Consider the following 25,399-nt stretch of genomic DNA (forward strand, 5'->3'; position numbering starts at 1 on the left):
ATGAAAAGCACTCTAGCAACAAAACTGCTAACTATATTAAAAGGAAAGTACAGCAAACAAAATGCTGTGTGGGGGGATATGCTGTCATTTATTAAGGTATGACAGGTCTGTCCAGACACATCTGCAACAAATACATACTTAAAAATATTCATGTGTGAGACACATCTCTGTTCTAGAAGTGATTTTTAAACGCTTACCTCCGAGTTAAAGCGGATTTGACACACGTTGCAGGAAATGACCGGCCTTTTTGTCTTGAAAAGTGGGACTCCAAAGTTAGGGCTCATCAGAGGTTTGTGGATGGGATCCATCTGTGTAGATACAGCACAAAGCAGTGTTCAGTCAAACACACCAATAAGCAATTTAATGAAAAACCAGCCAGAAAAAAAGAAATACATGCTCCACTTTCCACAGATTAATTTGTCTCCCACCACTAGGAAACAGGAGAGAGCAAAAGTGATGCTGAAGCAGAATGGCTAATAACTATTCCCAGTAACCTAATGTAAACACAGGTGGCTCAACCCATAGAGGTTGTACAAGAATAGAACTGATCTAGACAGCCCGAGTTACATGGGGTCTTACTAGTGTTGCTAAAGTAATTCTGCTGCCGGGGTTGTGTTAAAGACGTTACTGCAACAAGAATGCTTTATTTAGCTGTGTGGAGCGAATGTTTGATTCTCCCACCCTTCCCCAAGGGAAATCCACCCTGATCACTCATCCATGAGCCGGCAGAACTAAGACCAAGAGGCAGATAAACTAAGGTTTTCAGATGGTAAACTATTCGATGAACGACATTACACAAGATTTGTGAAAAATAAACCTATACAAAAATCTATTTATCCAGAAATGACTAATCAAGTTGCATGCAATAATAGCACAACTAGAGCAATAATAAGTAATACATTTATTCCAATGCTGTTTTTAGCACCAATATGGATAGATCAATAAGTCTCCATCTGACCACGGACTATAAATACAACCATCCAGTGCCAGACATTTGATGTCTTGCTGCAATGTTAAGGATATTAAAATAGAAGGACAACAATAATATAATAACAGAGTAAACAAACATAGGACGATTTAGAATAATGAAATAAAAGAATGAAACAAGTTTTGACAACATAATTGCGCATAATTACCCTTAATATGGTCATTTCAGCGGTGGATTTTTACTCACGACTCCCTGAGCTGCGAGATGAAATCCAGGTTAAAATTACCGTATTAACGGTAATACTGTTAACGCCGCGCTATTCGCGGCAGAATTGAATCGGCCCCTGTGTTTATATGTTAGTAATACTTTCTTTTAAAAGGGTGGACAAAATTACAAAGGAGTCGAGGGGCAGTTAGTCCAATCTATAAGCCTGTATTGTGTTTTGAGTAGCCAAGGATGAGAGCATCCCCTGAAGAAAACCTAAATTTAGCTACCAGTAGAAGTTTTTTAGGCACATTTATGGAAGTTTATCTAACTAGCACCAGCAAATGTATTGTGCGCTTTATAAAATCTTGCATAATACACTGCAGGATATAACACACTGCAAGATATGTACAATACATATGTGGAATAGAACGTCCCAGCAGAACACACAGAGAAAAAAAGTATTCAATTATTGTCACCTGTTGATCAAACAGCCATTAAAGAAAAAACAAAAATACATTTATCATTATATTATTAATGATATGTAGTGTAGATAAAATGCATTTCACAGTTGCTCTTGAATGCAAACAAATGTTCTTGTTGCATACCCGACCGTCATTACTATCATTATGCACCTACAACTGACTTGTAGCTGGAGCAAGGGATACGACAGAAAAACACGTACTTTAGAGATGCCCAAAGCTTGAATCGGACTCTGCTGCTACACCATACTTGCCTACTTTTGCAGGCAGCTTTCCAGGAGGGGGTCCGTCAAGGGGGGCGTGGCCATGCACAGTTAGGCTGTCAATCTCAGGCAATTTGAGCCAATCGCATCAGGGGGCGGGGCTGTGATGATGCGTTTAGCCCCGCCCCACGCCATCTTCAACAACGCCGAAATCTGGATCCGGGATTTTTGCCTGCTCTCTCGGGAGTCCGGGAGAACTCCTAAAAATTCAGGAGTCTCCCGGACATTCCGGGAGAGTAGGTAACTATGTGCTACACTCGACCTTGGCACACCCCTACTCTGCACCCATTTCCGCCCGTGAGATTGTAGGCTGTTCTAAGTGTCCTTTGCACTCCAGGATGAATTACATACACTTGCCTTCTCTGGTGTATAGTCCGTTTCTGGGCACATGCAGAGCAATTTAACACGGCAGAATTCAGCATTTGCGTTCCTTAATGAGGCAGGCCCCATGTGTTCTTCAGAAGCCTCCTATTAGGCTGAGAAGCGAAGCTGGATGGGATCTTGGTAAAACTTTTACATTTTTGAAACCAACTCACTTTAAAATGTTTGTTTTTTCCAACAGCTTTCTATCCCTGAAAAGTTTATTGTTTTAATTAAATGGCAGCTCTCACCAAATTAAAAAATAATATATTAACCAACTAGTAAAAATTCTAAAGCAAGGTATGTTGTCAACAAAAGAGTTTACCATAACGTGTGACTTTTTTTGTTTGTTAAATCTTTCTTTATTCTGGAATAAACGTCAATGAGATACACAGATAATGGATATAACAGACTTTCCTGTGTTTTCTTCAAATTAACACAGCAACTTAAATCAAAGGCTATAATACATCACAGAACAGGGGAAGGGGTGGAAGTAGTAATTATGGAGGGTAGAGAATAGGGGAGTTTTCAGCATCTCCACTACTACAGTTGAAGGTTTGAGCAATGGTGTTTTATTTTTTTTGTTCCATTTCCAATATTAAACAAATAGGCAATTTGAAAAACTGCTTTTACTGTGTTAAAATAGTATTTTAAATTCCCATAGTTTCTCCTTCCACTTTAAGGGAAATAGATGGCAAAATGTTCACACTAAGAATTTTTAAAGTTCTGTTCATGTCCAGATGGTGACTATATTGGTAGGTCCAGCAGAGGAAGGTCAATGCTACTATCAGACTGAAAGGGGGATAGTGGGGAGGACGCACAAGTGGGGGATAGTGGGGAGGAGGCACAAGTGGGGGATAGTGGGGAGGAGGCACAAGTGGGGGATAGTGGGGAGCAGGCACAAGTGGGGGATAGTGGGGAGGAGGCACAAGACTAGCCCTCACCTACAGGATAGCACTGCCTTCCTAGCTCACAGTAACAGCTTTTCATACAGCAACAAAAGGAGCAAAACTGTGTTCCTTTTAGTAGCCAAAGAATGTATTAACTCTTCTCCCACATCCTGTTACTTCACTGATGTCCTGGTAAAATTCCAGGGAAAACTTGTTACAATCTATCGGCAATCACAAAAGTGTCTCATAGAAAAGGTGCATAACTTTTCCTACATGTTTATATACACTATGAAGGATGCTTTGGTATATATATATATATATATATATATATATATATATATAAATATATACTATTTTAGTAGGCATCTTATAATGGTGAAATTAAATGTTTTGCCGGACCTATATTACACAAAGAGGAGCCCTGGGAAAAACAGTTGCATGAAGCAGTCCTGGGGCGCTGGGTCAGGAAGGAGCAGGTGAGTAACATTTAAGGTTTAGGCGACAGTGTAAACAATACACCCCAAGTTTTATGTACCACTTATGCACCACAGCTGTATTCACTGGGTCAACCAAAGCCTTCGCCACTGCTCTTCACTATATTACTTCTGCAGAGGATTCGAGTGACCCAGGGAGGGAGGCAGCGATCTCACGCTTTCCAATACAACCACTTATTATTATTTAAAAAAAATAAAAAAATAAAAAAAAAGTTAGGGTGAAAGACTGGGTATCAAATTTTTGCAAAAACTAAACCAGCACCACCATACGCTAGCCCGCCACCCCAAGTCTAATAAACAAAGAAAAAAGGGCCTAGCTCTAATCCCAAACATTAAGTGAAACTCTAGACTATAAACTAAATAACATTTTTTGTTAATAAAGATATTTTCTTGCATATGGCAGCTGGCTACTGGCTATACTTTGGAGCATGCTACTCATCTACTGAGCATAGCTAGGGAAGGGGCCTTGAGTGCAAGGAGAGTAGGATCGGGAGGCCTAGCAGCTGAGTACGCATATACAGAGAACCTAAGGACATTCATGAATGGTAAGAATTACCAAAAACCCATGTGATAACCCTGTGCTTGCCCCTGCACATGGGTTATATTGAAATGCAGGGTCAATATCAGGGCTCTGATAATTAGTGATTAATCCATGTAATTAGATTGGGTAATTAGAAAGTGGTCTATTATACTGAACATGTGTCAATGCCATGACATCTATTTTAGTTACTATAGTTGATCCACGTTAACACAGGCGCATGAGACTATCCACAGACTGTAATCCAAACACAGCGGTTTAGTACGGGGCAACCCAGGAAGCACCAGTTCAGAGAAGTAGAATATTGTCTTCACAACACGTATACTGTATTACAGAATAAGTGATTTCAGTGAGATGCTAAAGCTGGCTTAGAGAATCAATCCTAATAGTTGGATTATATCTTGTGTCTAACCCTCACTCGACATCACTGTCCATTAATCTAATCCTCCCTTGGTCCACTAGCGTTCCTGACTCATACGGCTTTGGATAGACCAAAGGCATATGGCAAAGGCAATACTAGAGGAGCGATTTGGGATCCTGGCATGAGGACGGAGTTTCAGTGTTTTCACACCAGTTTACGTTGTGCCTACAGAGGAAGGGCAGTGATAGCCAGTGCTAGGTTGAATGTGTCATATGATAATATGGAAAAAAACAAAATTGTTAAAAAGCAGGAAAAAAGCAAGTTAAACATATGCAATGGGGATGTCATAAGAAATATTTTAATAAAATAGAATGTAAAAAATTTTTTTTTACATGATTCCAGTTTTTTGTAAGGCAATATTTTAATACGAGTTTATCAGTAGAGGTATCACAACATGAGAAAAGTTGTAAAGGTTTGAGGCATTATTGGTAAACACAGCGCATATTGCAATTAAAACTGGTATCGGCGTGTTTAAAATAAACTTTGCTCAAACTGTTATTGGCGACAATGTACTCCTTGTGTGCCATTGTTCTGCTCCTTATTATAGATGACAATTCCCTTCAGCAAGGCAATCAATATTACACCTCAGACACGCAGTGAAATATGGATTTCTGCACAGAAAAAACTTGTGTTATTCAGCTCCCCTGCTTGTAAGATATACAATACAAAGAAAGGCACACAGACACTGGGGGTCCCAGCAGAACCCAGGAGCACGCCTAACCTCCGCTATCAGGAGAACCCTGCAGAAACATGCAGATGCAACAGCTAGGAGGTGTAGGTTTGCACTTGCGATTTGGCCGTTATCTATATGGGCCAATGATGATGATGACCTAACCTGGCACATTGCTGCTGATGCAGAAGTAGACTGCATATGGGTGGAAATATGCAATTATGTAATGGCATTTTTAAAGAGTAATTTAATCCTGTTTTATGTCCAATGCTGCATGCCCTTTGTGTGTGAGAATACTTTTATTACAATGATCAGAGTGCAGCTGAAATGTGCTTCATGGAGGCGCATAATGGATTCCATTGAAAGTAAAGACCGAGAAAAGAAGGTCACTAGCTGAGCTATTGCAAGTGGAGTGTTAATGGCCAAAACACTGCTATAAATGTTTCTCTCCACCCCTTCATCTCATTTCAATAATCTCGCTCCGCAAACGCAAAAAAGAAATTTTGCTTCTACACTGCTCCAAAAACTAAGTGCACCCATCCGCCTAATCAGTTCTTTGCTAGGAACTCCCTCGTTCCTGCAGGTATTGCCATGTTGCTGCGCTAACCTATATGCCTTCATGGAAATGTCTATCACACTGACGTCACCAGATGGCATATGGATGGGCATGGCGGATCTAAAGCTGGTTCGCACTTGTGTGAATAATCACCTATGCATGACACTTCCTGCTGTGTGCTACTATGGGACTATATTCTGCCTATATGTTTCCTCTTCCCCCAGGTGAGTATTGCACCACTTCTGCAACTCACAGGTAGTGGACACAACAACCTGACATACTATAAATGGTTCTACTTCTTCTGTGTGTGAGACCTGCACATTTGACAATAATTCCATAGACGAGTTCTACATTCGTGACTATTTATTTGGCCTTCTCTGATTCTTCTCATCCCACAAACAAGTAAAATAAACATAAACATTGTCTTACTTGTCTACAGATACTAGCCTCTTAAGTTAATGGAATTCATTATGTTTTTCTGACACTGATATACACTTATCCATCTGGTCTAGCAGCGTAATACTTACATAAAATAATGTGCTTTGTGCAACAGTTTCACATGTAATGATATAACACTGCCCACTTTTAGACACATTCTTGAAAACAAGTATTATCTTTTGTTTATAAAGCATCAGCTTGTTATACTGAGCTGTACATTCCAGGGAATCCAAAGATATTTCTTATGCAATATTTATATGATATTGAAACATATTTCTTATGCATTAAATATTTCAATATTTAATGAAGAAATAAAGCCACGGAATTAAACCATACAGCAATAAAAAAAAAAGCAAACATGTATGGGATCAAAATAAGAATTTTAGTAGAACTGTAGGAAACTAAGGGGCATATTAAATTCTTGGCGGAAACGCCAAAAATCTTGTGCTCCGCGCACTATTACCGTTATTACGGTAATAGTGCGCATAAATACCGTTATTACAGTAGTTTTCTCACTGGATTTCAGCTCGCAACTCCATAAGCCTCGAGCTGAAATCCAGCTTTTAACGCTGCGGAAAACGGCGAGAATTGAATATGCCCCTAAATGTCCATTAGGAGGTCTACGATCTGACAGCAAAAATGAGACTGAAAAGGTCTACCTGCCAGATGATTTGTGCAAGTTATAGGACTCAAAAACTTAGATACCACCAACTGTGGCTATGTGACCCCTGGGGTTTGTCCAGCCTCACCTTACAGCTAAATCTTCCTCACTATAAAGACAATGGGACTGATGGAGAGGGGGATGGAAATAGAGAGTACTCTTTAAAATAAGTATATAAAAGGAGCGTATTTCCGCCCACTTGCAGAGAGCCTCTGCATCCACAACATATGCGCCTGATTTATGATAAGTCCACCTGCTCTGTAGCATTCACCGACTAACAGGCAAATATGCTTGTTTCTGCATCTCTGCATGAGCCGTATTTGCGTGAACACGCTTTTAGTGTACTCGTCCTGCTTTTGCATGCCCATTCCCTCACCCATCCCACCTCACCAGGAGCAGGCGGGCATAAGTACCAAAATCATGCAAATCTGCACAGGAGCATATATGTGCGCCCGTTTCCAGGGAATGCGCTACGTAAACTGGAGGACGTCCCACACTGCATCAGCACCAAATATGTACATAATGTATTCACTTATACCTGTGCCACCAAATAAAACTCACCATGTCCCGTTTTATATTTTCGTTAACAAGATCATAAATGAAAAATGAAATGCAATAATACCATCAAGGCTTTGTTTAATTAGTACACAATCGTATTGACCTGTTGTCATTTTGAAAAATAAAAAAACAAAATCAATCAATCCACTATGAACCAGGCAGTCACGTTACCAAACCACACGTGGAACACTATATGGAACTCCAGATATAGAAAGATGTTTTAGGTGATTGTTTTCAATCATTTGTAACCCTTCTGCCTTGAATGCATGTGTTTTTTCATAGCATTTTATTGTGGCAAACCAAATAAAGAATTCTGGACAATATTGGTAAGTGAAATCACCAAAACACACCTGTACAGCACTGATAATACAAATTATTATTATTATTATTACTATTATTATTAACCTTTATCTGTAGGGCGCCACATAAGGTACGCAGCGCCGTACATGGTAAAACAGTATAATACAGTAAATAGATAACACTACATCTCTCAACACAACTACTGGGGTACAAGGCTGAAACCTGTGCCCATTAGTATGGGTGCAACTAACAGGTTTAGAGCCACCGATAGAGGTGCAAAGACAGAGAGCTATTATATGCTCTTTTGCGTTATAACTTACATTGTAACCAACATGAAATGGGAAACCTAATTAGTTTCTCACTAATTGCAAGAAAATGTACGCACACTATAATTACTATAACATGGATCCATTATGTTAATATATTCAGCAGCGAAGTGCAGCAGTTGTACTTATGAAAGGATAATTCCATCTTTAAATAATATCCGTAAAAAAAAGGTCAACATTTGCCCAAGAAATTAGTCTTTTGTTTTTGTTGTATGGTGACTGCAGAAATACCTTTACTATGGAGCCTTTGTGGATCTCAGTAGCACAGAAATTCTCAACAAATAGTTGTCAACATATTAAAATATTTTCCAGGGACAATTTGCTGCTGACATTTTCTGAGGATGAATCTCAATACAGAACACCTCTCAGGTAGTAAGTAGTGAGTGCAGAGTCATGAGGGATCTTGAGTAAGGGACACTACAATGCTCCAAAATGTTATGATTATCATCATTTATTTATAGATTGCCAGCAGATTCCGTAGCGCTTTACAATTGGGTGTTATGAATACATTTATTCCCTTTTTTTTAATTCATGCAGATCTCTTCTATTTTCTGATTGTTTTACATTAAATTATGAATATGATGATGTAGCTAAACTGAAGCTGGAAACATGGATTATGTAAACAGAGACAGAAAGGTGAATCCTTAAGCGCAACCACTGGACCAAGGATCCATGCAGTTGATACACCCCAAAAAGTTGTAGTCATTCCTATTAATGTCAATAATTACGCATATTCCCTGGATCTTGTATTTGACTATTTGGCCTAAACTATACAATATTTTGTCCACTCATGTACACAGAGATTTTTATGTGACGTCACCAGGTGGCGTTCATCCGTACCCACCACGTGGTGAAGAGTGTGTCATATCTTACATATGCAGCCGGTACTCACTGGCAGTTATTACCTATAAGACAGAGCAAAAATACATTCTGCATTTGCTGTCCATCCAGCACTTGAAAAACTGACATGTTCAGACAGCTGGTTTTCCATAGAGTTCAATGATCTATATGAAATTTCAATTCAAACTGTGATGAATGCACCCAAACACTGCCTGGTGCCATTATAATGTAAGTCCTCGTGAGCAGGGACCTCTCTACCTATTGTCCCATGTCTGTCTACTATCCCTCGTACGTTCTGTCATGTCTTTTGCTGCACTCTGTGTCAGTCCCCATAGCATTACATACACTCAGCTGTGTAACTGACATGTATTACCTCATCTATTTATCACTTGCTTCTGTATCCGGCGCTACAGAATCTGTGGCGCCTTATAAATAAATTATTAATTATAATAATAATATATCAGTATCTGTTCATTTTGCCTACCCCCATAGTCACTGCAGCAAAGGTCTGTTACAATTTTCTAAGACTAAGATTTGAAAAAAATGAAATAGCGGGGAGATCTGATTTATGAAGATTCCAATCTCAGTCATTATGGCTGAGCTCAATGACACATTTGCACATTAGCTATGACCAAGGTGACACAAGGTGATTGCAAATAGAAAAAAGAATAAACACTTCTATTTCAATATATGTTGTAAAACTTGGTTTGTGTGACAGGTTAATGCTCTTTTTATATTACATTAACACAAAGCAGAAATGTCCAGGCTGCCAGTTTGTCAGAGTATTAATGATGTACAGATGTACATGTTGTCAATTGTGCAGTTCTACAAAATCTACCGTAAACTATGAATAATACACACCTTAGTTTTAACCTTAGAGCCAGATATCCAGGAGTGTTTCCTCAATCAATGTCAGGAAAGTATTCTAAGCCGGGCCTCATATAACTGAGGAGATTGGGGAACAAGTTACTACCAGATCTGTTTTCTGATTCTACGGCATTCTCCCACCTTAGCCTCCGGCTCTGTACAATATACAGATCATCGTTTGCTTCCTATGAAAGGAGGAAGAAATCCTTGTATGCTTTAACGCTGGGTTGTTGTGACATTGACACTTCCAGAAAACTCCAGGCGGCAGTGCCACCTGCCATGCCAGTACTGAATTCATCAAACACACTTTTATGTCACTGCAACATAATTATGACTCTGCTATTCAGAATCACACTGCTGGCACCTCACCCCAACGTCATCGTGCTGTTCATTTGTTTTATCCATTAATAAAACACAGCTCCAACATTTGGTTTAGCTTTTCCATTACTCATAAAAAATAAAATATAATGTATCAGTAACACAAGTATGGATGCACCTCACGTCCATGAATTTTATTTCTATCACTGCTAGAGAGGGATTTTATGTAACACCTATTGCATTGTCTCGACCTCAGCACCTTTCACTTGGTCCTGCAACAACTGGATATCAGCAAAGACTTCACCATTGCACCTCTGTTTTTCAGCTTTCTCCACGTATATTAAGAAATGCGTTATTTTTGCTGCTCAGGTAACCCTGCACGGTTTTCCTAGCAATGAATGAGTAATGAAGCATCATAATATATTTATAACACTCTATTAACCACTTAAAAGCCTCGTCTGCCAAAACGCCTCTTCTCTCACTTTTTGGAGCGTGGGAGTCAATTAAAATAGCTGCAGCCAAAGGGGACTGGCACAAGAGGTGGCAGTACTGTAGCGGTATGATGCAAACAGGTAAAAGAAACAAAATGGTATTGAGGTATATGAGACAAAGACAATACTATAGGGTATACAAGGTACACTATTAGCATTAGTTACAACTCTTCACTTACTCATGATGTGTAAGTCACTCTTCACTAGGCTTATTAAATGAGCTAGTTACTAGCAATCACTATATTTCATTTGATCACTACTACAGTCTATCAAATCAGAGTCTCCACTTAAATTAAAATTACTATATTTTTAAGTACCTCTTATTTTTATATATGTATACAGAAAAAAACGCAAGCATAGGTTATTCTACACAACTTGTGCGACATTAAAATTAGTGATGGTCACCACACAGTTGCTTGGCTAGTCTTAAATTAAGCATCATTCATAGATACCAACAAACAGCGCCACCTAGCATGTACATGATTATGAAAAACAATGGGAATGCTTATTTTATTACCAAGTGGTAACCATTGACCTTGGGAAAGTACTGATATAGAAAATATATTGTTCACAAATAACCCTTTCAATAACACTACTAGATTGTGATGACCTCCACATTCTGCAGTACAATTAATTTCCATATCAAATAGAGTGTCTGAATTGTTTTAGTCACATAACTGGTGCTCTTTATATATTAGAATCTGAGAGTATGTGAATAAATAATGACTGGCGCTACAAAGTGCACTTTCTGTAGTAAATGAATAAACACACAGTCAGGTATACAGATACAATTGCCTGTGGAAGTGGAAACAAAAGCTGAATAAAGTTGATGGAGCTGTAGAAAGAGTTTAGACAGCGGGATTTTTCCCTAAGATTAAAAGGAAGGATTCAGAGCATAGAAGGAGAGAAGATGGGAGGAAAAGTGGGGGCAGAGACAAAAAAGGCAGCAGAAGGTGAAAAGAGAAAGAGAGGCGTAGTGAACAGATGGAGGAGAAGCGATACAAGAGATAAGCTCTATGATGTCTGCTGGCTGCAGGAGGGGAGAATGGTAGTTTAGGGGTTCAGTGTATCCTTACCCTTCATACATGGATTTCTGCATCCCACAGCCTGTGCAAGCAGAGAGCAGGCTGTTCTGTCAAAGGCTCAGAGAGCATCCTAAGAGCAGATCCCACCCCTTCACTGCCAGGGAGCAGTGCACTCTGTGTGCCCTCATTAATAATGTGCAACCGAATTAACACCTTCACTATTAGCGTGCAATGACGGCACTTCTGTAACCCGTTCCCTGCCAGTGTGCAATAACATCTCCAACTATCTGAACCCCTCTCACTCCTAGAACACATGTATATGTTACAGTCCCTCTTAGAACCGGTGCAGAAATTAACCCCTTCATTACCAGGACCCAACTCTGTAAGAAACTTTCACTCAGCCATAGCAGAATAACTCGGACGCTGATTAGACACGTTTCACCACCTGTCAGTCAGTGGTCAGCCCGGACAGTGGAGTAAACACTTATGTGCCAGGGGCACCTTATCAACACCCCAACAACACTGCACAAAAGTCACCCCCCAAAAAACCTTTCAATGTCCTAATGCCAGCCCTCCCCTCCATATCAGCAGCTATAGCCCCTCACCTCAGTGCACAATCTAGCATGCACATAGATACAATATACCACTAAAAATCGCCCTCACCCACAACTTAGTATTTAAGTAGCCAACAGACTACCTATAACACACATTACAGTATTGCACACTCTCCCCTAAGCAATGGACCAACCAGGGCTGCACTGCAGGATTAACCACTGTCACCGGGTGTGCGCATAAAATGCCCGGATGACAGCCACTCTCATTACTACTACTCAGACTCACTCCTAGCACAAGCCCCGGGCTCAGGGGGGACCAGCTAATAACCAGAGGTGCCCGGCAGGTGACTGGACAGGACAGGGTTACATGCAAAGCATTGGGGAGGAGCGAGCACAGATCTTTAGCCAATAATCGTAAGCATCACTCAGAGGGCGTGGTTAAACATTTAGCTTCCTCTGATTTGTAACTCAGACGAGAACACAGAACACAGAAGTACATTTACCAAAATTACATTTACTCTATAAAATAGTGTTTCTAGTTATGTCTTCAAATCTCCACAATAAGTCATGTTAAATTATGCGTTAACCCATCTCTGAACATGTGAGGATATACTTATCCCATGTACTCCAACCTGACTGCTGTTCACAGTGTGACAACTGCAGTCCCTCATCATCATTTAATAGTAAAGTGCCACAAAACTCTGCAGCTCCAGAATGACTTACAAATATAAAAATACAATTGAACATGAAAAGAAAACAAGTACTGAGAGGCTGATGAAGGAGGAGCAGACGTGAGGCAAAAGGAGGACAGGGCCCCCTGAGACTGAGAGGTTGTAGTCGAGAGCAGTGAAGGGCAAGAGGCCAGGGCCGTAACTAGGGCTGTGCGACTGCGACGGGAGACCGCCCAGGGCGCAACGCTGAAGGGAGGTGCAATTTCAGAATATTTTAGGTTAATTTGGTTAAAATTGAGAGCTAGGGGGGCGGCATTTTTCTTTCTTGCCCCAGGAGCTAGAATTCTAAGTTACGGCTCTGCAACAGGCAGCCCCAAGCATTCAACTGCGGCCCACAGCTCCATCCTGCTTTACTAACAGATATGTTATTTACTGACAGATTTTGGCAGCTGGAAACATTTGTTTAAAATGCTGCCTATATGTTATCACAGATAGGTGTCTCTTTAAATAAATGTATTAATTTTTAACTGAAATTAAGGGTAATGTGCAGTTAGAGGGCAGGACCATGCGGCCCCCAGAGTGTATCAGTTTGCCAATCACTGTCTGGTCTAGAGCCAGAGGACAATGCTGAGATGATAGGAGCTAGTGGGACTGGAGCTCAGGGAGTACTATCAGCAGGGGCAGGCTGGGCTGGTTCCATATCTATCTATCTTGAGCTGTGTCACTGGCCCACCTGCATTTTTTTTCCGTTGAAATGTTCCTAATAGGCTGCTGAGTTGAGTCATGCCCCCCGGGCTAAAATTTGCCAGCCCTCCCCTGACTATCAGGTGGGGGAAGGATAGGCTAAGTAAAGAGGCGGGTTTTGAGAGAGTACTTGAAAGGTTGGGGGAGAGTCTGGACAGGCGGGTAGGGAATTAAAATAAGTGGGGAGCAGCACGGAAGAGATGTTGGAGTCAAGAGTTAGAGCTGGTTACCAGGGAGAAGGAGAGTTGTAGGCATAGTTGCCTACTCTCTCTGAATGTCCAGGAGACTCACGAATTTATAGGAGTTCTCCCGGACTCCCGAGAGAGCAGGCAAAAATCCCGGATCCAGCTTTCGCCGTTGTTGAAGATGGCGGGGTTAAATGCACCATCGTGGCCCCACCCCCTGCTGCGATTGGCTAAAAGATTGACAGGGGCGGAGCCTAATGGTGCACCGCGCATGGCCACGCCCCCCTCGACGGACCCCTTCCCGGAAAGCTGCCTGCAAAAGTAGGCAAGTATGGGTGTAAGTCAGAGGCAGAGGGCAAGATGTAGTGTATCTTGTGATAAAGTCAGAGACGTATGTTATAAGAGAGAAGGAGAGAGGTCAGGAAATATAGATTAGATTTGTGTGCCATCAGTATAGAGGTGGTGGTGGAAGCTGAAGGAGCATATGAGTTCACAGAGAGAAGAAGAAGTATAAAGAGAGAAACACAGAGGACTAAGAACAGAGTCTTGAGGTGCCCCAGCACATGGAGGGAGAAGACATTTCAGACGTAGAGACACCGAAGGAACATTCAGAAAGGTAAGCGGTGAACCAGGAGGAACAGTCACGTTCTGACAAACTTGACATTTTTACACCCAGGGCTAGATTTACTAAACGGCGGGTTTGAAAAAGTGGAGATGTTGTCTATAGCAACCAATCAGATTCTAGCTGTCATTTACTTAGTACATTCTACAAAATGACAGCTAGAATCTGATTGGTTGCTATAGGCAACATCTCCACTTCTTCAAACCCGCAGTTTAGTAAATATACCGCCCAGTCTTTCCATGGCGCTATTTCTTTCCCAATTGACTCCTCCTTTGGGTATGATATATACCTGTGCAAACTTTCATCTTGATACCCCCACCCCCAACTGATGAAAGGAAGCATCCTATTACTTTTACAACATACAAATATATAATTGTTAGTTCTCTGAGCAAAAGGTAATTAACGGATACCAAAAGTTGCTATGAACAAACATTCTTTGTTATTAATACAGAACATAGAGGAATCGCTCTTTCAGGGGTGTACCTATTCAGTCTGGAAAGTGCTGTGGATTATGCTGGGGCTATATAACTACATATTCATAATTATAATAATTGTGCTGGCTTAGCTAGCAACTTAACACCCTCATCCTTTACACAAACTACTATAAACATATGCATAGAAGTAGTGCACATTATAAAATAATTATCGCTTTAAGCATAATTGGAACAGCCAACAAGGTATAAAACACTAGTACGGCTTTTGCTGCAAGAACATTTGCATCTTCTAAAATGATTCCCAACATTTATCAGACCCCAATACCTCTGCTTCCTTCCTCAGTTTGCCTCATTAAGAACTTGTAGTCATGGTTAATTTTAAGCGTTCTAAAACAATATCTAAACATTTAAAGTGCATGAAAATGACAAAACTCTTTGCTGGTGCTGTGCATCTTAATTGCAAGAGTGTACCCAGATTTCCACCAAAGCGCATAGACCATTATTGGGCATGTTGCTTAGGTAATTTAATTTAGGTGATATTAGTCTGGTCCCAAACTCAGAACCGTATCTTTCCTGAATCAACCTGGTGTCATTTAACGGATGTAAAAGGCTTGTTATCAGTTTACTAACTGAGCCCAGATTAACTGAAGGAAAAAGGCAGTACTAAGCAGACAAATATCACGTGGATGGAATGGGTCAGGTTGACCTCTCTGACCGCTGGTAAATGTGATCGGAATACAACCACTATTGGCCAGTGTGAGTGGTCATCTTCCAACTGTACTAACAGGCCCAAGCAACACCAGAAGTGAGTCCAAGCACTGGATGGCAGAAGCTCATCCTACGTGGCCAAATTCTACAGTGATCTGAAAGGATCAAGCCAGGGCCAGGCTTATGTCAGTCACACAACTCTTAGGGGTAGATTTATTAAGCCTTCTAAAAAGGAAACGTGGAGGAGTTTTAGAAGGTTTGATAAATCTATCCCTTGGTGTTCTAATGCCCACTTCATGCACTAATCACAATTTTTTCCAGATAGCATTCAGCATTCTTGCTGGTCCTGTCAGAAATTAAATAAAGTTATATTGATCCACAAGTCACCAGTTCTCCTTTGATAAACCTCATTCTACTGTACTCTGTCAATTTAATATTTTCCCATATCATATAAATTTACATAATTTTTCTTGTTTCCATTTGTTAATTCTCCTTTGATTTTGATAAATAAAAAAAGCTTTGCATTAGCGCTACGCAGGTAAAGCCACTTCTGAGCCACTGCCGCTACTAGTTCCAGACCTGGATATACTGTATATTAGCTTGCAAATGCATCTAATAATAAAACCCATTCTATGTACACGTGCATTTGTGTTGCGGTGAGGTTTTTCGGATGCTGCTTGTTCCATTTCCAAGCTCGTCACCACACTTGAAAAAGTCAAGTCATATCTATGGGAGTGCATTGAGTACAAACCCACCGGACATTAACACAAGCAGTTTAACCAGGGCTGTTTTGTATTTTGCTTTTGGTTTTTATGGTCTATTCATTTTTATACCCCATTAATTTCAATGAAGTTGTGTGCTACATGTAGAAACTCCAGTGAAATGAATTGGTCATATAAATGAATAGGCCATTGACACTCTTGGAACTGTACAGCACTGGTAATGGTATCGCCTTCCGCGTCAACAGAGATCCAACTATTTCTGTTGATGAATGTTCAAATCAGGGAGTCCCTGGCAGAGTCGGACTGACCCACCTGGGTGCCGGAGAAATCCTTGGTGAGCCCCACTGCCAGAAGGTCCTGTCCCCTTTTCATAGGGGGACAGGTCACGCACGTATCCAAGACTTCTCCCGCGCTGCTCCCCTACATGGGAACAAGCTCCCTTGCTCCATCAGAACATCCCCTACTCTGTCCAGTTTCAAACGTACATTAAAAACACACCTTTTCTTAAAGCCTTTCAGTCACCCGCTTAACTACCCACCATGTCGGCTACCTCTCCCTCTCATCCCTTCTTCCCCCCTCCATGACCCTGTCTCCGTTTCACCCGTTTGTCTGTTTCACCCTTGTGTCTCTCAGTCTGTCTACCCCTCCCTTTAGATTGTAAGCTCCTTTGAGCAGGGCTTTCTCTCCTCCTGTTTCCACCACTTGTAACTTTGCTCTCCAGCTACTCAGCCCACCTCATCTTGGACCTTCTGCCCTCTGACTCCTCTCGCTTTTCTCTGCACCTCTCAGTGGCTCTTGACCTGTCTTCCACACCCACCCTTTTGGGCTCAGGTTACCAACTTGTGCTATTTTTCCCTTACCCTCACCTTTTATCTCTAGCTGTGCTTTGAGATTCTGGAGTTATAGTGCTTATTGTTAATTGTACTGTGCTGTTTCACCTTGTACTGTGCCATTGTTTGTCCTTGTACAGCGCTATGGACACTTTATGGCAATAAATAAAAATTAATAATAATAGTGTTAGATAGATTTTCTATTGCTGCAATAAGCAGTGATGAAAAAAATCTTCATGGAGGAGAGATCTTTTTAAATAGACCCCTTAGTGTTTCCACTGTTGCATATAGCTATATTAGTGGTTCCCAATTTTTTGTGCCGTTGTAACATATCTGCCAACAGATGCCATAGAATTAATTTTTATTTAGTGACACACCAATGTTAATATGTTGTCATATATAAAACCAGAATCATGAATACACATCATCTGTATTTTTGAACAACGAAAGTGCATTAGAACTTACTTGTTGATCTATATTCTTACTTGCAGATGTTCACCATGTTTTTAGAATTTGTTTCTGTTTTACATAAATCTGTTCCTTCTACGCTTTCTATAGACTGCAATAGTGACATCTGCAGGCTACAGATATATATTGTACTACAAAATACTGAGAAAAAAGATATAATAGATATTACATTATATTCTAATAAAATACATTTACCATATCTTTGAAATATCTGTATCACGCAGAAGCAACAACATTCTTAAGTTTACCCCATGCCTCAAAAGGCAAACAATGGATAAAGTAGAAATCTATGCATGGATGATGGCAGTGAAGTTGTTAGCACAGATTGGCATATTACTAGGCTATAGCACTATCAATACATGGCGAAAGATCACTTACAACCGACCTGACCAAAGCAAAAATGATTCACCGTAAGGTTCATTTACGTACTAGAATAAATGTGTTCCCGCGCTGCTTTGTTATTTGTACAAATGCTCCTGTTTGTCCACCGTGCGCATCCCAAGGTGCCTGCCCACTTCCTCATCCTTGGAATTGGCCCCCGGGATTGGGCCTACTATTGTGGGTTTGCAAGTCTACCTGATAATGCACAAGGTGAAAATAGAGAAAATGTCTATTTATACCCCAAACCACCACATTTAGGACGACCGTCTTTGTTGATTTAAACTTTTACATTTTCTCCTAAAATATTGCTAGGTTGAGCGTCATTTATGCCTTGCATTAATAGATGTGAGTGATGGTACACATGAGATGTCTTTATTGTGTAACTTTTGTGCTGTTTGAAGCTTTCATATAGTGTAGAATGAGACCTCATCTCTGCCACCGATACCTGGTGTTAGCCGTCATCGGCCTGGGGGCTTTGTTAAATGGGAAGAAGCCGTAATCCAGCTAACAATCAGGTTTCACCCAATCTAGGGCTTTTCTCTGTTGGTTAAAATGACCCGTATCCGTGACTTATGAGAATTCTTTGCAATTTGTGGTTATTTCCACACATTCCATTCTTGAAAAAATCAGATATAAAACCATGCACGGTGGCTCAGTGGTTAGCATTTCTGCCTCACAGCACTGGGGTCATGAGTTCAATTCCCGACCTTGGCCTTATCTGTGTGGAGTTTGTATGTTCTCCCTGTGTTTGCGCGGGTTTCCTCCGGGTGCTCCGGTTTCTTCCCACACTCTAAAAACATACTGGTAGGTTAATTGGCTGCTATAAAAATTGATCCTAGTCTGTCTCTCTCTCTCTCTCTCTCTCTCTTTGTGTGTGTGTATGTTAGGGAATTTAGACTGTAAGCTCCAATGGGGCAGGGACTGATGTGAATGAGTTCTCTGTACAGCGCTGAGGAATTAGTGGCGCTATATAAATAAATGATGATGATGGTGATATAACTCCATCCCCATTGTCCTTCCTTCTGTCATTAGGTAATACTTAAACTAGATGTTGGGTGGGCTCAACAGCCTATGACATGAATCTCATGTAAGCCTTCAGATCTTACAAGGAAATGTTGGCAACGTCATACAGTTTAATGATGTCAGAAGCACGGTGATTAGAATTACTGCCACAACTTTTTGGTGTGATCAATATTTATTTGCCAGTATGATGAGCACTAAAACCATACTTGCCTACTTTTAGTTGGGAGCCTCAAGGAGATGTCGAATAGAAGGTGTGGTGGGAGGGGGCGGGGTGTAGTGAATCATAGTAAATGTAATTTTGGCCCTGCACCCCCCCGCAAAATCAACATTTTGTCACGGGCGGGGCCAAAATGACGCAACTCACCACAAATCGCATTATTGATGTACCCATCCTGCATTTCACTATGAAGCGGGTAGGATGCGTGAAAATTTCCTGTTCTCCCGGAAGTCCGGGAGGCCTACCCGGAATTCGGGAGTCTCCCGGACATTCCGGGAGAGTTGGCAAGTATGACTAAAACCTACATATAATTCTCTGTTCCTTGATTGACCTATGCAGGCGCCTGAGCTCAACACATTCTCCAAAGTTCTACTCCACACAGATAAGGCCATGGTCGGTAATTGAACTATGACTGTAGGGACACAATCAAATGCGCTTGCCAGTAAACGGGTCTGTATCTACCATATAAACCAAGTTCTATTTTCATATGTCTTTTTGTACTGTTTTATTTTTTTCACGTTGATGTGTACCATGCACACATTATCCACTCAAACCATCACAGAAGGGCTATTAAACAGTGGATGAGGATGTGGATGCACTTTATGTCTATTTACAATGAACATACTGTCCGAGACTGTAAGCTTTCTGTGTAATGTCAGCGATATGAGAGAGGTCTCCAGGCCTCAGTGAGCATACTATAGAGCCCAAGATAAATCATTTCTCATCTGGTAAACATTTCAAGTATGATTTTCTAAGGAACACATCAGGTGACCTATAGGAGGCAGAATCCATTGCTGAACTATAAGCGGAACAATAATGCAACAACAGCTTGCAGGCCACAACCTGTGGTCCCCAGTGGAAGTCTGGTTTGAGTGATTATTTATTGCATTTCATTCCCGGCTATGAAGTCTGTAGCTGTTAGGATCAATTTTATTGTTTAATAACCTTGTAAAAGTCATTTTGAAGTTATAAAGGATGCTATGTGTTCTTATTTTTAGTGGTTGAGGTATATTTATTGTATGGGATCTAGCACTGCTGTCTGATCTACAACACCATGTTGTAATGTTTAAATAATGCTTCTCGGGTGCTCGCTTTGTGCTTTCTCTATGGTACGTATACCAAAGATAAAAATGATTGACTAGTAATGGATTTAATTTGACTGTCCGTAATTTATCAACTAAAATATACTGACAAAAATTAGTGTTTACTAAACTTAGTGCAAAATGCATTTAATTCTCCTCACACGAAACTTTTTAATTAAAACCACTGCAACTAATACCTGAGTTGTATTTGTCAGTCAGATTTTCACAGGCATACAGCAGGAGCCCCCAGAAACAGTCCTCTTTGCTGCAAAATGCTGGCCACAAAGTGAGGATGGCGAATGGGGATAGTGTGAGTGACTGTCTGGACCAACAAGAAGCCTAAGGTTCTCTTCTTGGGGTATCCAACTGTGGCAGGGGAGCTCCCACAAGCTCCTTGCCAAGGGGCCCCTACAAATCTTAATGTGGCCCTGTTTATAAGATTGCAGCCTACCAATCCACTAGAAACCAGAGACATCGCTGAGGAACAAACTGCTACATTTTCATAACTATTGAGTTTCACAAAATTGCTCCCTTCACTGAATTAGTGAAGGGTAAACTTAAAGCCCAGTACTATGCAGAAAACGTCACATTTTTAGTACCACCTTGGTTTGTGTCCCATCCTAACAAGACATTTCCCCTTAATAACTTAAAACAACTTTCCAAGTTTTGGAATTAAAACCATGCGAGAAAAAGAGCATAGGCACTTGATAGGTTAGTGTCCATGTCACATTAGGTCCATAGCAGCATAATGATGGGGGTGTAGTGTATCCCCCAAAAGCATGCCTAACCAGAGACGGATTTAGATCTCATGGGGCCCTAGGCAAGATACTGGTTTGGGGCCCCCCTCCCTAAAAAAATCCATAGCACTATAGTTTTTAGCATAATATATACCCCTATTCAGGGGCTGGCTGGCAGACTTTAGCCCAGGGGGGCAAGCAAATAGCACTGGCCCATAAGTAGCGGCCCATTTTTAAAGGTTGGTCTCAACGCTGGGAGGGCCCTCTGGAGACCGCTGGGCCCTAGGCAATTGCCTAGGTTGCCTAGTGATAAATCCGGCCCTGTGCCTAACACATCTGAAGCGCTAGGCCCCCCCAAGACCCGACCCTCCCTTGAATACACCCAGTGTATGGCGCAAGGCCACCTCCAAACCCCCTGTCCCCTGTAAACACACCTGCACCACTCAATGCAGAGATCAGGATATACCTTTCAACAATCCCAGCAGTAATATAAAAGTCCATATTGTCCAATCAGCAGAACAGCCCTGTAGAATCAGGGCAGGTGGTTGGTATACTTTGTTGCTTTTGTAAGTAAGGGCACTGTGAAATGTCCATTAAATACACTTACTACATAACTAATAGAGAAATCCATATGGAAACAATACAGCAATGAATGAATTTCATGTAACTGTAATATTGCACACGATGGAGAATGAAGGTGCCACTGTACAAAACTGTGTGATTGATTTACCATTCTAAGTAAGACATTATATGCAATAGCACCTGTTGCACCTGCCCATTACTTCTACCTGTTTATGTACAGAGAAAGGAAGACCTGGAAAAGTGTCATATCAAGACAATGGGCTGTGTGCAGAAGGACAGTATCAAACAGTATCAGAGCCATATACTCACAATGTGATTACTAGAAACAGACATTTAAATTGTCTTTACTGAGACTTCCACTGTTAACAATAAAGCACTATGATTTATTTTGGTTATGGAACTTATAAATTGAGCAACTTCCATGTCTATATTGTTGTTTGAGAGGCATGTTTGGTATCAGTAGCTTACAGGGAGTGCTGGTGTTGTATTGCCATTTGGTACCTCTTGGTAAGGTAGCTGTTAATTATAAAACACACAAATGTATGACCATCAGTGTTTAGAGTTAGGACCACCCTATTAGCAGAGGCACCTTGCCGGGGCTGGGGGCTTATCATACGTTTGAAAATGTGTGTTACAGAGAATTCTGCATTTTTTTAAAACAAGTAGAATAGCATCTCATTTACTGGTTCACAGGAGTGTGCTGGAGGATTTCTCTCTATTTTTGTCCTTTCTGTATAAACCCTCCCTTTCAAGCAGTTGTTGTGAACCTATAAATTGATGGAGAAACTTCCATTTCTGTATTGTTGATTCCTTTGTTCATAATGTTAGAGCAAAGGACTGTATTTATGGACATGACTTGTGCTAATGTTTGACTTAGAGATAGAGCAGTGTTATAGCACAGAAGATGTTTAGAGTTTTGCCTTGGGATAATGTAAGTTATATTACAACTAGGGTTAGGACTATAAGCAATAGCTATATAATTATAAATCAAACCTGGACTCCTGTGGCTTTGCTGTAGTCAATCAGATTTCACTGGATCTTAATTCTGGAGAAGTGACTGTTACATACATGGGCAGGAAGTGCGGAGTAATCTGGCATGGGAAACCCACTGTTATCTCAGTTGCAGTGGGTGATTTATAAAAGAATGTTTTAGCTGGAATTCTTTACAAACTGAGAGTAACATTCCTACTTTTGTCTCAACATTATGTTTTCATTTTTCGTTACTTTGACGCTAGAGACCGTCTGGCCGTCTTGGTGAGGAACCTCAAATGGGCATATGATGAAATTGAAGACGCCAATCTTATGGGGTATCTTGTCTTCCTCTGTGTATGCTGGGATGAAAGGGATTCTGTTTTAGAGGGTTCCTGAATTCCAGCTTAATAATGAAATGGTCTAATAGAGAGGGCTCTCATTCATGTGCTCGCAGGGCATATGCCCATTCTGCCCCTTAGTAAGATACCCAAGCGTGTAAATAGGTGGTTATAATTAGGGATGTGCACCGGCGACTTTTGAGGTCTCGTGTTTTGTGTTTTGGATCCGGATTTTCGTTATTTTTGAGGTTCGGATTTGTCTCGCAAAACACTTGACGAAAGGTCTCGGTTCGGATTTAAGGTATTGGATTCGGATTTTTTTTGAAAAAAACATAAAAAGTTTAAAAATCAAGTTTTTGGGCTTATTTTCACTCCTAGGCTATTATTAACCTCAATAACATTCAATAACAAGCATTTCCACTAATTTACAGTGTATTGTGAACACCTCACAATATAGTTATTAGTCCAAAACGTTGCAACAAGGTATCTTTCTGGACTGCGTAGAGGAGTGGGTCACCACAATATATATTAAAAACCCTGAACTTTTATGAATTGCACCAATAAATGTACCTGGACTGCGTAGAGGAGTGGGTCACCACAATATCTTAAAAACCCTGAACTTTTATGATTCGCACCAATAAATGTACCTGGACTGCGTAGAGGAGTGGGTCACCACAATATCTTAAAAACCCTGAACTTTTATGATTCGCACCAATAATTGTACCTGGACTGCGTAGAGGAGTGGGTCACCACAATATCTTAAAAACCCTGAACTTTTATGATTCACACCAATAATTGTACCTGGACTGCGTAGAGGAGTGGGTCACCACAATATCTTAAAAACCCTGAACTTTTATGATTCGCACCAATAATTGTACCTGGACTGCGTAGAGGAGTGGGTCACCACAATATCTTAAAAACCCTGAACTTTTATGATTCGCACCAATAATTGTACCTGGACTGCGTAGAGGAGTGGGTCACCACAATATCTTAAAAACCCTGAACTTTTATGATTCGCACCAATAATTGTACCTGGACTGCGTAGAGGAGTGGGTCACCACAATATCTTAAAAACCCTGAACTTTTATGATTCGCACCAATAATTGTACCTGGACTGCGTAGAGGAGTGGGTCACCACAATATCTTAAAAACCCTGAACTTTTATGATTCGCACCAATAATTGTACCTGGACTGCGTAGAGGAGTGGGTCACCACAATATCTTAAAAACCCTGAACTTTTATGATTCGCACCAATAATTGTACCTGGACTGCGTAGAGGAGTGGGTCACCACAATATCTTAAAAACCCTGAACTTTTATGATTCGCACCAATAATTGTACCTGGACTGCGTAGAGGAGTGGGTCACCACAATATATTAAAAACCCTGAACTTTTATGATTCGCACCAATAATTGTACCTGGACTGCGTAGAGGAGTGGGTCACCACAATATATTAAAAACCCTGAACTTTTATGATTCGCACCAATAATTGTACTTGGACTGCGTAGAGGAGTGGGTCACCACAATATCTTAAAAACCCTGAACTTTTATGATTCGCACCAATAATTGTACCTGGACTGCGTAGAGGAGTGGGTCACCACAATATATTAAAAACCCTGAACTTTTATGATTCGCACCAATAATTGTACCTGGACTGCGTAGAGGAGTGGGTCACCACAATATCTTAAAAACCCTGAACTTTTATGATTCGCACCAATAATTGTACCTGGACTGCGTAGAGGAGTGGGTCACCACAATATCTTAAAAACCCTGAACTTTTATGATTCGCACCAATAATTGTACCTGGACTGCGTAGAGGAGTGGGTCACCACAATATCTTAAAAACCCTGAACTTTTATGATTCGCACCAATAATTGTACCTGGACTGCGTAGAGGAGTGGGTCACCACAATATCTTAAAAACCCTGAACTTTTATGATTCGCACCAATAAATGTACCTGGACTGCGTAGAGGAGTGGGTCACCACAAGATATATTAAAAACCCTGAACTTTTATGATTCGCACCAATAAATGTACCTGGACTGCGTAGAGGAGTGGGTCACCACAATATCTATTAAAAACCCTGAACTTTTATGAATCGCACCAATAAATGTACCTGGACTGCGTATAGGAGTGGGTCACCACAAGATATCTTAAAAACCCTGAACTTTTATGAATCGCACCAATAAATGTACCTGGACTGCGTAGAGGAGTGGGTCACCACAATATATATTAAAAACCCTGAACTTTTATGATTCGCACCAATAAATGTATCTGGACTGCGTAGAGGAGTGGGCACTGGGCACCACAATAAAATATATAAAAAACCTTCAACAGATCTGCATTACACTACACATACGGCTGCTCCTCCATCCTCTCCATCATATACATGTTGGAGTTTTAGCGTGTGACAACCTCTTGTTTTTGATAATGTCAGTGCATTTGGAATATTTTTCAATTTGCCCCACACCACTGAATGTACTTTATCTATGATACGCAAT

General features: G+C 40.8%; 1 protein-coding gene across 3 annotated transcripts in view; it reads right to left on the bottom strand.

The window, feature by feature from the left end:
- The window catches only part of ZNF385A (zinc finger protein 385A), a 271,869-nt gene that overhangs the window by 60,463 nt on the left and 186,007 nt on the right, over positions 1-25,399 (bottom strand). For 2 of the 3 annotated variants that reach the window (XM_075199238.1, XM_075199237.1), the window contains one exon: positions 198-308. In XM_075199238.1, coding sequence (XP_075055339.1) covers positions 198-308 — 111 coding nt within the window. Of the gene's footprint in view, positions 1-197; positions 309-11,681; positions 12,035-25,399 lie in introns of those variants that run through there. The other variant, XM_075199239.1, reaches the window with a different exon arrangement.

The sequence above is a fragment of the Mixophyes fleayi genome, chromosome 2 (assembly GCF_038048845.1).
Source record: "Mixophyes fleayi isolate aMixFle1 chromosome 2, aMixFle1.hap1, whole genome shotgun sequence".
Classification (NCBI taxonomy): domain Eukaryota; kingdom Metazoa; phylum Chordata; class Amphibia; order Anura; family Limnodynastidae; genus Mixophyes; species Mixophyes fleayi.